At 55.1% G+C, this 15361-nt stretch overlaps 4 protein-coding genes across 10 annotated transcripts; 3 read left to right on the forward strand and 1 right to left on the reverse strand.

Annotated features, from left to right (window-relative positions):
• Positions 1-115: 115 nt before the first annotated feature.
• Positions 116-4881, reverse strand: mkrn2 (makorin, ring finger protein, 2). Its single transcript, XM_088422500.1, has 10 exons — positions 4732-4881; positions 3213-3341; positions 2943-3061; positions 2005-2130; positions 1744-1919; positions 1624-1689; positions 1394-1542; positions 779-889; positions 557-701; positions 116-486 (listed from the first exon to the last, which is right to left on the reverse strand). Exons 1-10 carry the CDS (start codon positions 4755-4757, stop codon positions 307-309), a joined length of 1227 nt encoding a protein of 408 aa, XP_088278626.1. The 5' UTR covers positions 4758-4881; the 3' UTR covers positions 116-306.
• Positions 4882-5169: 288 nt separating this feature from the next.
• mkrn2os.1 (MKRN2 opposite strand, tandem duplicate 1) lies at positions 5170-7103 on the forward strand. 2 transcript variants are annotated; one of them, XM_088422524.1, is made up of 5 exons: positions 5205-5839; positions 5921-5967; positions 6262-6418; positions 6484-6681; positions 6790-7103. In XM_088422524.1, the coding sequence occupies exons 1-5, from the start codon at positions 5616-5618 to the stop codon at positions 6827-6829; spliced, it is 666 nt and encodes a 221-aa protein (XP_088278650.1). In that variant the 5' UTR covers positions 5205-5615; the 3' UTR covers positions 6830-7103. The 2 variants fall into 2 exon arrangements, with proteins under 2 accessions (XP_088278652.1, XP_088278650.1); XM_088422526.1 differs by lacking the exon at positions 6790-7103 and having other exon boundaries at positions 5170-5839; positions 6484-6685.
• Positions 7104-7124: 21 nt separating this feature from the next.
• Positions 7125-9184, forward strand: mkrn2os.2 (MKRN2 opposite strand, tandem duplicate 2). Of its 3 annotated transcripts, XR_015866524.1 has the most exons (5): positions 7125-7327; positions 7840-7889; positions 7970-8138; positions 8725-8822; positions 8903-9042. XR_015866524.1 is itself a non-coding variant. In XM_088422527.1 (4 exons), the coding sequence occupies exons 1-4, from the start codon at positions 7125-7127 to the stop codon at positions 9117-9119; spliced, it is 639 nt and encodes a 212-aa protein (XP_088278653.1). In that variant the 3' UTR covers positions 9120-9184. The 3 variants fall into 3 exon arrangements, 2 of the variants coding, with proteins under 2 accessions (XP_088278653.1, XP_088278654.1); XM_088422527.1 differs by lacking the exon at positions 8725-8822 and having other exon boundaries at positions 8903-9184; XM_088422528.1 differs by having other exon boundaries at positions 8725-9054.
• Positions 9185-10092: 908 nt separating this feature from the next.
• Positions 10093-15292, forward strand: tsen2 (TSEN2 tRNA splicing endonuclease subunit). 4 transcript variants are annotated; one of them, XM_088424613.1, is made up of 11 exons: positions 10094-10496; positions 10882-10948; positions 11052-11091; positions 11408-11744; positions 11851-11925; positions 12054-12104; positions 12865-12992; positions 13104-13140; positions 13885-13996; positions 14070-14159; positions 14665-15292. In XM_088424613.1, the coding sequence occupies exons 1-10, from the start codon at positions 10338-10340 to the stop codon at positions 14111-14113; spliced, it is 1050 nt and encodes a 349-aa protein (XP_088280739.1). In that variant the 5' UTR covers positions 10094-10337; the 3' UTR covers positions 14114-14159; positions 14665-15292. The 4 variants fall into 4 exon arrangements, 3 of the variants coding, with proteins under 3 accessions (XP_088280738.1, XP_088280739.1, XP_088280737.1); XR_015866709.1 differs by having other exon boundaries at positions 10098-10496; positions 12865-13009; positions 14070-14400; positions 14541-15292; XM_088424611.1 differs by having other exon boundaries at positions 10099-10496; positions 12865-13009.
• Positions 15293-15361: the final 69 nt, after the last annotated feature.

The following is a 15361-nucleotide window of genomic DNA, read 5'->3' on the forward strand; positions in this document are numbered from 1 at the left end:
CCGAGAAAGGAGGGAAAGGCAAAGGAAAAAGCCAGGGGAAAAGAAAGGCGAGCGAAAAAGGCCAACGGCGACAAGGCGAAGCCGGGAAGCCACGGCGGCCAGAAAGAGAAGCAGCTTGGTGAGCGGTTCTTTTATTAGGCGGCCGGGAACAAACGGCGACAATAAAAGAGAGCGCAGATGAGTGGCAAGCTAGCGTCTACAAGTAGCTCAAGCACTGCACCTGTCGCCACGTGCGAGCGTGTGTGTGTGTGTGTTTAGCTGACAAGGCCGTCCGTCCGTCCGCCCGCCCGCCCGCCCGCCCGCCCGCTACTGCTGCTCCCGGTCCGGGGCGGGCTCGGCGGCGGGCCCGTCGTGGCCGGGCGCCGACATCTGCATGAAGAGCTCCCTCAGCTCGGCCATGTCCTCGTCGGGCGACGGCGGCGGCCGACCTCCGGGGCGCCGCTCCCGCTCTTGGATGAAGTCCCACAGGCGCACGCTGTTCATGAACTGCGGGAGGGGGGGGACGGCGTCAAGAGGGGCGCGCGTCAAGCGGGGCGTCGCGGGCGGCGGCGCTGACCCGGATGCCGCCCTCCGAGCTCAGCTGCTTGCGCGGCTTGTCGGCCTCGGCCAGGCTCCCGTCCGGGAAGGCGTGGAGGTATAAGCACTTGCCCCCGAAGGGACACGAGCCGCGGCCCTGGTCGAAATACTTGCACGCCTTCTTGCTGCGCGCGCGCATTTGCCGTGAGCCCGCGAGCCCGCCCGCCCGTCCGCCGGCGGCGGCGGCGCGGCCCGGCCTCACCTCACTCCGGACTTGAAGAGCTCGATGAGGTTGTCCTTGTCCTCCTGCTCCTCCACCCAGTACCCCGAGGGGATGACAAACTCGGACACCACGCGGCACTCCGGGCACGACCTGACGGAAGACAAGCGCCGTCGTTTTCATTGTGGCCGTCCGCAACTTTTGTCGCCATTTGGCGAGCGTGTTTTTCCGAAGGCTCGGCAGGAACCCCGGCAAACGGCCAGTGAATTTCGGCGCTTTAAAGGAGCTCTGGCGAAGTGGGCGAGGAGACCGAGGGCACAAGGACCCTTCGGGGCATCTTTTTGGGGCGACGTCAATTTGCCGAAAAAACCCGAGCGGGCCACGAGCTCCAACCGCCGCCTCTGCATGTAACGTCCTCAAAGGACACGAAGAAGGCGGCGGTGACAAGCAGGATGATTTGCCAGGACTATATGAGTAGGCCGTAGCCAAATTCCACGCAAAGCGAGCCGACGGACAGCGTCGCCTCAAAAGACACCTCGGGATGGGCGGTCATGGCGAGACGCGACGCACGGTGAGCCGCGCCTTCGTGACGAGGCTCAGACCCGGCCTACGTCTCGCGCGCCCCCCTTCCCCGCGCCGAACGCCGGCGGGCCTCACTTGATGATCTTGTTGCTGAAGTTGCGCGTGCAGCGCCATTGTCGGATGCACGCCAGGCAGAAGACGTGGCAGCACGAGGACAAGATCCCGAAGCGCCGCTCGGACAGGACGGCCTTCTGCACCACCACCTCCATGCAAATGGAGCACACCTCACCCCCGGGGGAAAAAACGACGACAAAAAAGGCATCACGGAGCGTTTCGGGCGAGCGGGCGCGAATGCCGAGCCATACCTTGTCCTGGCTGAGCTGCGCGGCGAAGGCCGTCTCCATGTCCGTCTCGAAGGCCAGCATGCACATCTGCGCGCAGAGCGACATCAGCGCCGGCCGGGCGGGCGGGGGCGCGGGCGTCACCTTTTCGTGGGCCCGCCGATGCTCGGCGTCGTGCGGGTGCAGCACACGCAGCCGGCACACCTCGCACCGGTCGCCGTGGAGATAGGGGCAGCCGTCCTCGTAGAAGCAGCGGCCGGCGGCGGCGTAGGGACAAAGCTGGGGAAAGTCCCGGTAGGCTCCGCCCATCTGAGAAGGAGCTGCGCTCGCCCGACGGCGGAGGCGACGCGTCAGCGCCGGACGATAAGACGCTCCGAGCCACCGCGGCGCGTGTCGGCGCCCTACCTTGTTCGGGCGCGGAGGCTTCCAAGCCCGTCCTGATGGCGTCCACGTAGGAGTGAGGAGACGCGGCGGGGACCTCGGGGCCCGGGCTGACTGCCGCGCCCCCAAACCCGCCGTCCGGATGCCCCGCTGAGTCACACGCGTGCGCGCCAATCAGCTAACGTCGATTTTCCGGGGTGGCCGCGGGCCGACGACGTTTGCCGCCGTTCGACAAAGTCCAGCTTTGGAAGACGCCTGACGCCGGTTGCGGTGCGGTCACGCGACCGGGCCGCGCTTCCAAGCTAATCGCAATGCATATGAATAGCGGTCAATTCCATACAGACTTTGACCATCGGTGAAGCGGTCCGCTACGTGTTCCTCGCATATGCAGGGAAAAGCTTCGACTGGGAATATATTGTAAACGTCGACTTTTGCTATTCGGTCCCAGACGGCATCGCGCGGCGCAACGCTTTTAACGAACGCAGCGTTAAATACACGAACCCGTGTCGTATGTGTCCGTGTTAGCGGCCGTTGAATGCGTGTCATATTTAACAAGTGTATTTTTTTCTTAACTTTGACTCGAGATGAACCCTAACCCTAACCCTAACCCTAACCCTGTGCGTGGCATGAATCCACATTCGCTTAGTACTGAAAGACATGCCAATAGAACGAGCTTGTCGACGAATTTCATAATGAATAGATGAGGAAACAAGGTCATCACACCCAAGGTTAAGGTATAGATTGAGGAATAAGAAATAATCAGACCAGCGTCACTTGCGTGCAACTCTTGTAAATAGAGTACACGAAGGCAAAAAGTTCAAATTGGCAAACACTGGTCATTCGGCCGGTAATTGGGCTAGCTGATTAGCCAGCGAGGCCCTGAATTAGCATGCTAGCACAAGGCTTTTGCTTTAAAGTCGGCCCGTGCCCAGTTGTGTGTGTGTGTGTGTGTCCTTGTTGACCTTGGGCGTCCCTCATTGGCTTCCTGGCATCAGCTCTGACAGAAGCGCCGCCCCGTGGACCCGCCTTGCTCTCTGAGGCTCCGCCCCCTCCCCTGTAGGACGGTTTGACGTGGTCGTACCTGCGCACGTAAATGCTCGCGTGAGAAACTTGTCCAGGCGCCCTTCAGAAATGACGCAAACGGCGAGGCGAGAGCGCCTCGGGCGGGGACCCGTAATAACGGCGGAGGCGTTTTCACTGTTTGCGAGACTGTGACGTTGAAAAGGTGCGACCTGCAACGTTCCCCGTAGGCGCACACTCCCCTCTGGTAGAACTTGCAGATGGTGGAAGGCTTGCTGCTGGACGGGTCGTGGGAGAACATGCAGCGGCTGCCCTCCCGGCACACGCCGTGCAGAAAGTACCTGCCGGCCCGACATCAAATGTGAGCGACTTGCGCCGGCCGTCTGACTCCGAGGCAAAAACGTTTGTTACTGATGACTTTCTTTTCTATGCCGTAGGGCTTTCCTAAACGTGGAAAGACGCTAATTAACTACTTGCAACTAAACTGGTAACATTCCTCTTAGAAACACTGCAGGGACTTTTTTTTTTTTCATAAACCAAAATGGTTTGCTCCGCTTTTAGGTCTGCATCAAGGTGCAAAATGCAAAAACATCACATCAACGCTTCCAAAGTAACAACGGTGAGCCTACGACAGATTGCTCCCGTTTTACTTTTGAACGTGGGCCTGACATCTTCTGCTGAGTCATCACAGGCTCTCCGACAACCGGAAAATCTTGTAAAATCCCAAAGTGTTTCGACCGAAGAAAGGTACGTAGGTCGCAGTTAAAATATGATTGATTTTGATTTGGGTGCGCTTTATAAATTTCAATGATAAACAATTCAAAGTGTCCCTTGCATCCTTTCTCTTTTTTGGGGGGGCCCTTGGAGGAACATGTTTCAACCCCTGTGATCTAAAGCAGTGGTTCTGGACCGTTTTTCAGGGACGAATACTTCTACGGCCAAGTACCCCTTAAGCAGCAAAAGGACTAACTCAACTTAACCCTTACCCTTTAGAACACTTCAAGCTTCATTTGTATTGGTCCGCCATAAAATGTCCCCTTTTGGATCATAGAAGAGAAATAACTTAATTATTCATGAGTATTTCTCCGCAAAAAATAATCAACAGCAAGAGGCGGCAAGGGACGAGATGGGCCGAAGCATTCTCGCATGGGGGAGAACCTGGGTTTTGAAACCGATGCAATTGAATAAACTACAGAACGTACAAAGTCTTATGAACTTTTGGAATTTTCCCCTTACACGGAATTCATTATTTTTGGTTTGTTTTATTGAACCTCTCTTGGAGTTCCTTCAAGTATCCCGTTAGAGAAGCACCGATCTACTGTAAAGGTGCTCTTCACATTTTTCTTTCTGTCTCCTCAACTCGCCTGGGGTCACTCCTGTTTGGAAGCTAGATCTCGATTCTGACAAACAAATGTGTTATAGCTTTGAGTTAGCTTCTTGGTTTGGAAGTGCGTGACGTTGGCGCATCTACGTGACGTCACGTTAGATTTGAAAGCACTATTTATTTTGTTTTCAGATCATAAATTGATTTTTTTTGTACGACGACATTCTAATAAGCAATGATTTGACACCAGTCGGGACACGGACTGACTGAAGGTGCAAGAAAAGCGTAGCCCGAGAAGGATACCGCTAAAAACATTAGCATGAGGCTAAAACAGACAAACAAAACGGAGACAGACAGACCGAGAGATTGACTGACAGACAGAGGGGAGGCCGGCCAGTCGGACATACCGGCAGGTGACCTGTTTGGTGCTCATCTTCCCCGCGGGGCTGTCAAATGTTTGCTAGGGCCAGCTCCGTTAAGCTAGCTAGCTAGCGTCAACTTGTGTGCCCGTTTGACTGACAGCGGCGTTCCGCGCTAACTCGTCCGACTCGCAAACTTGTCCGTTTTGCAAATACGTCCGGCTAGAAAACACGCTCCTGCTCGCCAAAACAGGGTTTAAAAGATGGAATACATCGAATTGACCTTGTTGTATAGTTCACAACTTACGTACTCATAATTGATATTTGATTCAAACAACAAATCCCCTCATAAAATAGAAGATAAAAAATGGCTCATTCTATGTTTTTTTTTCCTGATTTAACACATTTTTTACTGACTCGTTTAAGAGAAGCACACAAATGAACGCCATAGGTACTCGTGATACGGTAAATGCTCGGCGTGCTACATTTATTGAGTTGAGTAATCGTGTTCGCCTTGGGTGAGGCGGAGGGAGTTGCTGTTGCGTCTATCTGTGTTTGCGTAAACATTTAGGGTTCAGGGGGTCAGGTTGACCGTGCGTAGGCCCAATGCGCCTAAGGTCCCGAGAGACTTGAGGTGGGCTCCATCCGGAGGTTTACGGCACCCTTGTAGTCCCGATCGGTCTCCCACCCGATTACTGACCAGAACCGTCCTTCTTAGCTTCCGAGATCGGCTGGTTCTCCTCATTTTAACTTCTTTACTTGCTCCACACGTCTAAAGCGGCCACTAGACACTATTATACACGAAGACAACTAATGCATGCAGAACTTTTGGGCGGCCCCGCCTCCGCCCCCCTCCCCGCCGGGCCCTGGCAACTGGCTTCACTTCCGGAGTCCGAAGTCCGGGTCCGAAGTCGGGGGCGAGCGCGATCATCATGGAGCTCGGAGACCTGCTGCGATTCTCCCACTGCGGGCGGACCGTGTTCACGGCGGCCGACGCGTCGCCGACGCCGGCGGCCCGGCGCTGTCCACAGTGCGCTCGGGAGCCGAGCTTCTCCCTGGCTGAGGCTCCGGTGCGCGTCCGCTCGCCGGTTGTGGACGGACACCGCACCAGCTGCTGCTTCCTGCTCGCTTCGCCCGGCGGCGCGGACGGCCTCAGGTGAAATCGGCAACTGCAACCACACCGGCAATCTGCGGCTTCCAACTCTAGTCGCGGCAACCGTTTCTCGTGTGTCCTCAGTGAAGAAGCCGAGTGCGAGCTCCATGTTGGCATCTCCAACTCTCGAGGTAACGCCCACGATTGCCCATGATTCGTGCACTTGAATTAACAGTGGTGAGCAGTCCGCCCTCAGCAAAACCTCGCTGGCTTTTTGACTTGTAGTGGATGCGACGGATAACTTGTGGTCGCTTGTGCATTTTGTTTTACGTCATCTTCACTTGAACTTTTCTGTTTTCAAGCGGTTAACACAATAGATCGGGGCTCGCCAACCTTTTGAAACCGAGAGCTACTTCTTTGGTACTGCAACAACTGATTGCGCGTCATGAACGACGTCGTTAATTGCGGTTTCTGCTTGGCCGCAGGTGTGGTGTTAAGTTACACGGAGTCGGGCGTTGTGCGGCAGCGGCGCGGCTGGGAGCAGAGCGTGGTCGTCCCCCTTGTCGCCCCCGGTAACCGCATCCCAAACTGGGACGCGCGGCTGGACCGCTTTGCCGCAACGGACACGTGGACGGCGGAGAGGTAGCCGAGAAGCGGTCCCGCGGCGATCGCCGCCACGTGACTGACGCGCGTCCGTGCGCGTGCAGGTTCGAGGAGCAGAGGGAGTTTGGTTCTTGTTGTTACGGTTTCGCTCTGGGCTTCATCAACCAGCTGATGATGTCACAGGGGAAGCAGCCAATCACGAGGGAGCGTTTCACCTCCGACCTGGTGCTCCCCCGGCTGGAGGCGGCCTCCAGGTATCTGGCGGTTTCCCGTCACGTCCGTCGTCACGGCTACTGGCTCGCGTGAGTACGGGGTCGCCGAAGGCGGCGCGCCGGTGCCGGCCCGTCGCCGTGGCAACATAAACGCAACTCGATGGAAACTTGACACGTGGGTGCGCGCGTGCGTTGCAGACATGCGCTTGACGCACGAGATGGGACAAACGCACTTTGAAAGCGCACGCGCCACACCCTGAGCGAGACCCCAGCATGACTGGTTTCATCTAAGGTCATAAGTAACCAACGCAAGTGAGAACGCGCACGCGGCGGCCACCCGAACGAGCGGGAAGCGATGTCGGAACCCGCTCGGCGTGACGCACGATAGGCCTTCCCGTCTTCGGGCCGAGCGAAACTAGACACCCGAGGGCCACCCTTCTTCCCGCGCAACCCGATCGGCCGCCGGGGTCAGGTGACGCCGACGGCCCAACCTGACAAAAGCCGCGACCGGGCGCCGCTGCCCGCCCGCGCCCATGGACGAGCCCGGCGTTATCTGCGTGCAGCACCGATGCCTCGCGGACATCTTCTGCTTCTCCGTGCCTTTCGCGTGTCCGGCTTGCGGCGAGCGTCTGGCGGGAACTCGCCTGTGTCGAGCGCCGGTCAGCATCCCCGACCCGCTCGCGGACGGACACAAGACCGCGTGCTGCCTCCTGGTTGCGCCGGCCCACGGCAACGGGTATGTGCGCGCGGGACGGGACGGGATGGGGCCAGACGGCCAACAGCGAAAAATCTTTTACGCTCGTTATGTTGCGCGAGGAGACTTTTTTTTTTTTAAAGGAGTCTTCTGTCAGAAATGCGAATAGCAATGATTGTTTGTTTTCCAAATGTTTTACCGTCCCCCCAAAAAAAGCGAGAAGTAGCCAAAATTGTTGTCTGTGTGTGTGTGTGTGTGAGAGGGGGGGGGGGCAAAAAAGAGGAATATCGTATACCGAATAAAAGTCCACAAATAGTTGACCTCAGTCTCAGTTGGCTGGCAAAAAGCATTTCACGTGTCCTTCGTGGGAACGGAAACAAGGCGAATATCAGCAAGGATGGTTTAAAGTTACATTCCTCCATACATACCGTATATGAGGGGGAGCTTCTCTGGCTAACGGGGGTATAGCATCCTCCCGAATGCGCCGATACGTAGGGATTAGCGACACAACGTCCGCTGTCCTTGGCGGAGGTAATGACGGCGATATTCTTCAGAGGCTTTGACGGCAAATCTGAACTTCACACGGGAATATCCAACACTTCAGGTGGGCTCCGAATCAACATCAAGACGGCGACGGATCGGTCGCCGCTGAAGGTCTCGGTACGCGTGTGTGCGCCCGCGTAGGCGTGGTGTACAACTACACGGGGACGGGCGTGCGGCGAGACCGGAGCGGCTGGCGCGCTTGCGTGAGCGTGCCGCTGGTGAGAGCCGACACCTTCCACCTCCTAGCCCAGTGGGACCAGTACCTGGAGAGCTTCTCGCGCGGACCTCTGTGGGACCCCACCTGGCACAGGTACGCGCGCGCACGTCCCCCGAAAGAAAATGCGACCGTCAAATGTGGTCCCCGATGCTGCCGCTCCATGGGAAGGGGCTCCCGCGGCCAGGGAACGCTACAGTTCCCGGCAAAGGCTTTTCGTCCCGAGAAAAGAAAGAAAGAAGGCCCGGGGCTATGGTTTCGTTCCATGTAAAGGTTTTAAGAGAAGGTTGGCAGTCCCTAGTCTCGCCCTCATGTTGACAAATTGGGCTCCTCCCTTTTATTCGGGCTAGTCGCAAGCGAAGTGTCCCGAATCCCAAGAGAAGGAAGGCTCTTGTCCTGAAATAAGCTTTCCATGCCAAGTGGAGGTTCTCATCACAAATCACGTTGCTACTGGTCTATCGAGGTCTTCATATTTCCAAGGGAAGGTTGTACTCCCGAATCAGGGGCCCCGTCCCAAATCGAGTTGTCGTCCTAAGAGACAGTACTCGGAGTACTTTGATGCAGAATGCGTTGCCTTCGTTATAAGGCTGATACAAGGCTTTCGATTTTTTTTGCGGGCCCAGACACATTTGTTTGGTTTTTATCCTGAATGACTCTTTCAACATTTTACTGTCGGCTCTAGCGCCAAGTGAGAGCCCTAGTGCGCAGACAGAGCACTTGTCTAAATGGACCAAGTGACGGTTTTACTCGTCAGTCTGCGACTGTAGCCCGAAGAGAGGGGTACACACCCAAGGGAAGGTCCTTGTCCCAGGTGGAGTTTCCAGTCCCCGATGTTGCTTGTGCGTGTGTGCCAATGTCAGTTTCTGCGAGGACGCTCACAACTGCCTGACGTTCTGCGTGGAGTTTGTCAACAGCGCGTTGGCGGCCGAGGGCCTCGGCGGAAGTCGCCTGAGCAGAGACGCCTTCACGCGAGCTTGGATCGCGCCCGCCCTGAGCCGAGCGCGCAAGTACGCTGCGCTTCGTCGACACATCCGACTGCGCCGATTCTACGTGGCCCGCGGACGGACGGCCACGTGACGGCTTCCGCGCGTTCACGTTGCACTTTGCCTTTGGTCCGCGCAAGCGGCAAATGTGAAATTAAATCACAAAGTCCATCCATCTTTGTTTATCTGAGTCGCCACAAGCACGTTCGTTTTGAACGGCGTCGGGGCCGTGGGCGGGTCTGGGCTCCGCGCTCTCTGAGCGATGAGCTGCCCGCCAGGCAAAACCAATTTGACCTCTTTGTTTGGTCCGGCCGTGCGTTTGCGAAGGAGAAGCGGAACGATTTTCGCTCATGGGCATTCAGCCCACTGGCTTGTTGGAGCTTCTCCACTTTCGGGCAGCAGGGTACAGCGGCGCTCTCTCTCGACGGCCGAAGGGCCTACCGAACGATATTAATAACGAGCGAGCTACGAGTTGCATTTGGCGACGATGAGGACGGGTGGCGATAATTGAGTGCCGCTAAGATCGTCAATGGTCGACGGTAAGAAATCCATCCGCTTTCCAGAGCCCTCGTCGTCATGCGGGTCGCCGGCACGCTGGCGCCCAACGCGGCCGTCTCCGGGCAGCAAATTGAGCCGGTTGCCAGTCGATCGCACGGGACACAATGACCGCACGCACCTAAGGGCGATCCGTGTATATGGGAACGGAGGAAATCCGAGCCCCCGGAGTAAACCCACGCGGGCGTGAGGAAAAGACGCAAACTCCACACGGGAGGGCCAGAGCGGCAATCGAACCCGAGACCTCAGATCTGTGAGGCGCCCGTGCTAACTGGTCTTCTGCTGTGCGAAAAGGGCACTCGGGGAGAGGCGGAGCTTTTGCGTTATCGTATAATATCCAAAATGATCAAATCTATGATATTTTAGGGGCCGGGGATTCAAATCAGTAATTCAGCTCGCCTCCCTCACTACCACCATCAGCGTCATCATATAGACAGAACACACACACCGGTCAAGAAACTGTCGTGGGCAAGGGTCACAGGGTCAATCTAAAACGAAGGAGAGATAGGCAAAACCGGGGTGAGGGCTTTTGTTCTTTCTTTCTTTTTTTTTGCAGCGACCAAGAAAAAAAGAGGAAAAGAAAAATGTCCCGGCGGTTTCCTGGTTTTTCCCCGGACACTTTTTTCGGTGGCACCGCTTTGACCGCGTTTTTCAAAGCTAGCGAAAAGCTAACAGCGGGCGGCACGCAAGCGGGATCGACGCCGAGTAGCTGACGAGGAGGCAGACGCGCGGCCGCCGAGCGTCCCAGGTGGTCGTCATGCTGGCCGACTTTCGGCCGCCCCGGCGCCGCCGCCGCGTGGACGAGGAGTACGCGGCGCCGCTCCCCGTGGGGCCGACCTGCCGCTTCCGGGCGGATCTGGTCAACCGACACGTGCTGGTCACGGAGCCGGAGCACGTCATCCGCATTTATAACCAGGTGACATTTCTTCTCCGCGACGTTCGGGAGCGAGTGTCTCGCTCGTGTTCCGCTTGTCGGTGTCGACTCGTGTGCAATTTATCGCTCGTCAAAGCAGCGGAATCGAGATTTCAGATTAGACGTTTGCCTTTAGCCGCCTTTGTGAAGTGGACATATCTCACAAAATAAAATGGACTCGTTGTTGCCTTTGTGAAGTGGACATATCTCACAAAATAAAATGGACTTGTTGTACGTGGAGAGAATCTGCCTCCCCACGACATGCCAAATGAAACATTCGTCACCTGACTTGAAAATAAAAATAACCTGTCCTGTAAGGAACACTGGGTTACCTAACCCTTGCAAATGTCGAGTAGACGGTTAGACCGTTTTTGTTGTTGTCGTTCAGGGCTATTTCGGAAAAGGTGTCCTGTCCAGAGCCCGACCAGAACGTGGCATCTCTGATCAATGGCAGCGTGAGTTGAAGTTTGACCTAGAATAGTTGTAAGTTAACACAGGAATCTTTTTTAACTCTTTCTTTTTTTTTTGGGTGGGGGGGTTGTGGTTTTTCTCTTGCAGAACATGAAGGCTTCCTACTTCCCGTCGTCACACAAGCCAGGTGAGTGACATCGCTTCCTTTCCCCCCTCATACGCCGAAGCCTGTTCAACGCAGTAGGAGTCTTTGACCGTCACAATTTGACTCAATACTGAATTTTCAGTGTTGAGCAAAACGGTCAGTATTTTCCATTAAAAAAAAAAAAAAAACAACAGCTGGAATCCCCACAAAGAAAAAGACGAGTGGCGCCACTTTCTTTACGACGCGGAAGGAGTCGTCAGCATTCATGACAGAAGGCCGAAAAGCAGATTGAGGACTCTAAATTACGAAGACGGCGGCAAGGAGCGCCGCCGGACACGGGTTCCGTTTGCTCCCACAGGTATGAGGAGCTGCTGGGGCGGGCCGAGTCGGCGCTCCTCGCCGAGGGCCTGTCTCAAGCGGCCGTCAATCAAACGCTACTTGGACTGCGTCGGCCCGTCCGGGCGGACGAGCTGCGGCGGGAGGCGGAGCGCGGGGACCGACGGCGACCGGGCGCCGACCTCGGCCCTGACCCGGAAGCCGCGCCGAGTCAGAGCTCGGTCTGCGAACTCGGTCCCGGCCCGAGCCCGGGCCTCAGTCCGGACCCGGGATCTGACTCTGGATCGAACACCGAGCCGGATGACCCCCCTGTCGTTCCGGGTCCCGGTTTTTTGCTTGTGACCTCTGCCGGCGACCCCGTGAGTCGTGTCCCCCCCCACACACACACACACTTCAGTTTCAGTTCATGTTTGACGAATGTTGACGGTTCTCAAATGGAGCTTTTCCCTGTCTGCATTGTTTCAGGATCCGGCGGAGGCTCAACAGCTCAGACGAAATCCTTTGCGGCTGACGGAATACCTCCAACTTGGCCTGGAGGAGGTCTGGTCCTCAAACTTTGTGTCGCTTTTTCTTTCATGTCAACTGATGGATGGCACTTGGGTTTGACTCAACACTCCAGTAGCCATCGCGCAGTCTGACAGTCCGTCTCTCTGCGTGCATGCCTGCAGGCCTTCTTCCTGGTTTACGGTCTCGGTTGCCTGTCTGTCCACCTGCAGCAGGTACTTGTCTTGTCTGCTTTTGCCATATGCGAGTTTTTTCCTTTTTTTTACCCCACTCGTTTACTTAGTGAGCAAATACGCAAGCGTGCAGCATAAAAGATAACATGAAATGCGATATCCCCACACCCTTGCCCCTTTTCTTTCACCGGTGTTCTTTCCTGTTGAACTTATCAGAAAAGTTCTGCGTTGAATTGACTGGTAATGTAAAAAATACTTTTTTTTCACTACTTCTACTTAAAGGGGAATGAAAAAGAGTTTTGTTTTGTTTTTTAAACCCAAAATATGTACCGGTGCCAGTCAAAGACAAAATTCTAGTGAATAGAGATGAACAATTCAATGAAAATAGGCATGTTTGCGTAATAGAATGCAATTTTGAAATGGCGTGAGCTGCAGCGTGTGTGTGTGTGTGTGTGAGAAGGGGTGGAGGGGACTCCGATTTATTTGTACGTTTATAATCTGACTGAGGATTTGCCGATTTATATTTTGGCCCTACTCGTGAGGTTCGTGAGTGTGCGTGCGATCGTGTGTAATATCGCCCAACGGGTCGGCCGCCTCAGCTAGATGGCGATCGATGATTATTGTCTTTCCACTTTGCAAAACGCAATACTGTATTAAGAGCGACTGGCGCATTTCGACGAGCGCCGGCTCACGCGACGCATCCTTCCATCAGCGACGAAACCGTCTGCCGCAAAATGTCAGCTCAAATTCCTACTTTTCTTGGGGCCTGACTGAGATTAGCGTGTCCTCCTCCCCCCACCAGGAGCCGCTGTCAATCACGCAACTGTGGAGGCAGTTTGTGGCGCTGCGTCCCGACTTTGTCAGCTTGTACGCGGCCTACCACCACTTCCGAAGCAGGGGCTGGGTCCCCAAAGGGGGGAGCGGCGCCAAGTACGGCGTGGACATGCGTGAGAAAAAAAGCGGCTGCGGCGCAATGTGCGGAGGACCTCCAGTCCTGCGCCGAACGTGACCGGTGGCTTTTTTTTTTTTTTTCTCTCCCAGTCTTGTACAGGAAAGGTCCTCCCTTCTACCACGCCAGGTACACACACAAAGTCACGAGAAGGAAAGACGCGCAAAATCGTCGGTCGCTACAAATCAGTCGGGCAAAAAATCGACTCTTGTTGCGCCTTGAGCGCCCAGCCGCGGGGAGCGCGGCTCTGCCCAACCCTTTGGCTAGCATGCCGTATTTGGCCCTACAGTCTCAAGCGCTTGCAACGAGATGATGCGTGCCAGGTCGCAAACCGGTAGGAAGACGCAGCGCGAGAAAAGGTCACCGCAACATCGCCGCCCAGCTCGCCCGCTGTAACTCACCGGGGGGTCGATTTCACTTTTATGGCTGCCGATGTGACTTTGAAGCGAAAACCAAAATGTCCTGGAAATGGGACGGACACATTCGAATCATGCGAATGTACACGATATAAATGTCCTGCTTCTTTTCTGGGCTTGTGCACTCAACGTGCAACCGTCATATAGATGACCTGCAAACGCGGACGCCATCTTGTCTAGCGTCTGCCTTTGGTTCACACGTAGCTACCCGACCGGCAGCCGGCGATCGGCGTCTGGCAAACCCAAAGGGGCGCTCCCACTTTTTCCCACATGGGCTTTGTTGTCATCTCCTACTAGACCCTTTATCTGCAGAAATTCAGCGCTGTAGTCGGCTTGCTTTGAGGGGTCTTCGGCTAGCAAAGTCTTTTTTTTACCCCAAAGGTTCGCCGGGCCCCGAAACGCAAGCTCAACATTTTGTTCAGTTTGTGACTCCGTTGACTTGCCGTTTGTCTCGCAGTTATTCAGTGGTGGTGGAAAAAGTGGCCGAGCGCTTTCGGGGCGCTACGCTGCGTCCGTTTTCCTGGCGTTCTCTGGCCACTTTGAGCAGAATCACCGCCAACGTTTCGAAGGTTTGTCCCCCGGCCGCCGTGGCGGCGCGTCATGGAAAAGGCCAAAGTTGAGCGTTGGCGGCCTCGCCCGCAGGAGCTTCTGCTGTGTTACGTCATCCATCCGGCCGACCTGTCTGAAGCGGAGCTGGACTCGCCCGCCTGCCTGAGCAGGCTGAAGGTTCAGGTGACGGCGCGCGCCTCTCCGACCCGCTCGGCTTCGTGAGCATACGCTCCGCTCCGCCCGGCGAAATTCTCTTCGCCCTCTCTTGCCGACTCTCCGGCCCGGCGTGGCGTATGCTACGACGTGGGATGGCCGAAAGGATGGTCGCACCCGCACCTCGCGTCCAATTTTCTAGTTGTAGTATACAGTACGCACGTACGGTTGCTGCTACTTGAATTTTCATCTCTGGAGGGAGTTGTGGAATGTAAGCGCCGCAATCAACGAGGGACCGTTTGCGTCGGCCTCGTGAAATGGAGATTATTTTGAACGGCTGCGGCTATGTTCCGTACCGGCGCTACCCGCGGATGAGTCACGTTGACTAATACCTTTTGGAATCCTCTAAAGTGTTCAAGGAAGGCAAGCGGCCACTCATCGTTTGCTCTGGTGCCGGTTCCTCCTCGAGCATGTGCGAAGCTTTTCTCAAGATGCGCTTCTTGTGACGCAACGTGGTTGCCGCATGTGTGCGCAGGACGTCATGGTCAGCAGGTGGGTTTCCTCCAAAGAACGTGCTGAGCAAGAAGACATCTGATTGACTGGCAGTCAAACCTCTTCGTGAACTAACACGGTGCCTCTGCTTTAGAGATCATCTATTTGAGGGAAATCTGAAATTGACAGAGGTTTAAGCAAAAATCAACATGAATATTATCTGCATTTATTTAATGACTTATTCAGTGAGAAAACTTGGGGACGTAAGTCCCAGGTCTAAATGTTTCTTTTCTTCCGGTGTTGTGCAGTTGTTTTCTTCTACGCGGTCCGCGACAATATTGTGCGTTTGTCAAACTGCACTGTGTTCCGTCACGTATGTCAATGTCTTACTTGCAATGTCCTGATGGTTCGAAAATTAAGCAAGTGCTCAATACAAAACCTGCAACCCTGCCTATAAGCGAGGACAATTAAAAGTTTTAAAATGCTATCATATCTTGTATTGTTTAAATTGAGAAATTTAAGTTAACTGCGTAAGCCAGGTGTCATCGTTCTTGCACCCTGTCTTTACACAGTTCATTTGAACATTAATATCCCCGCAACGTGGAAACAAACGCATTTAGGAGAATCGCTGTGAAAGACTATTAAAAACGGGACCTTGATTTGGCAGTCAATTTGATGAGTCCATTTTTTTAAATTATAAAATCTGTAATATCTACATTTTAACGCAAGCTGACTTATTA

The sequence above is a fragment of the Hippichthys cyanospilos genome, chromosome 9 (assembly GCF_059441005.1).
Source record: "Hippichthys cyanospilos isolate Australia breed blue-spotted pipefish chromosome 9, RoL_Hcya_1.0, whole genome shotgun sequence".
Classification (NCBI taxonomy): domain Eukaryota; kingdom Metazoa; phylum Chordata; class Actinopteri; order Syngnathiformes; family Syngnathidae; genus Hippichthys; species Hippichthys cyanospilos.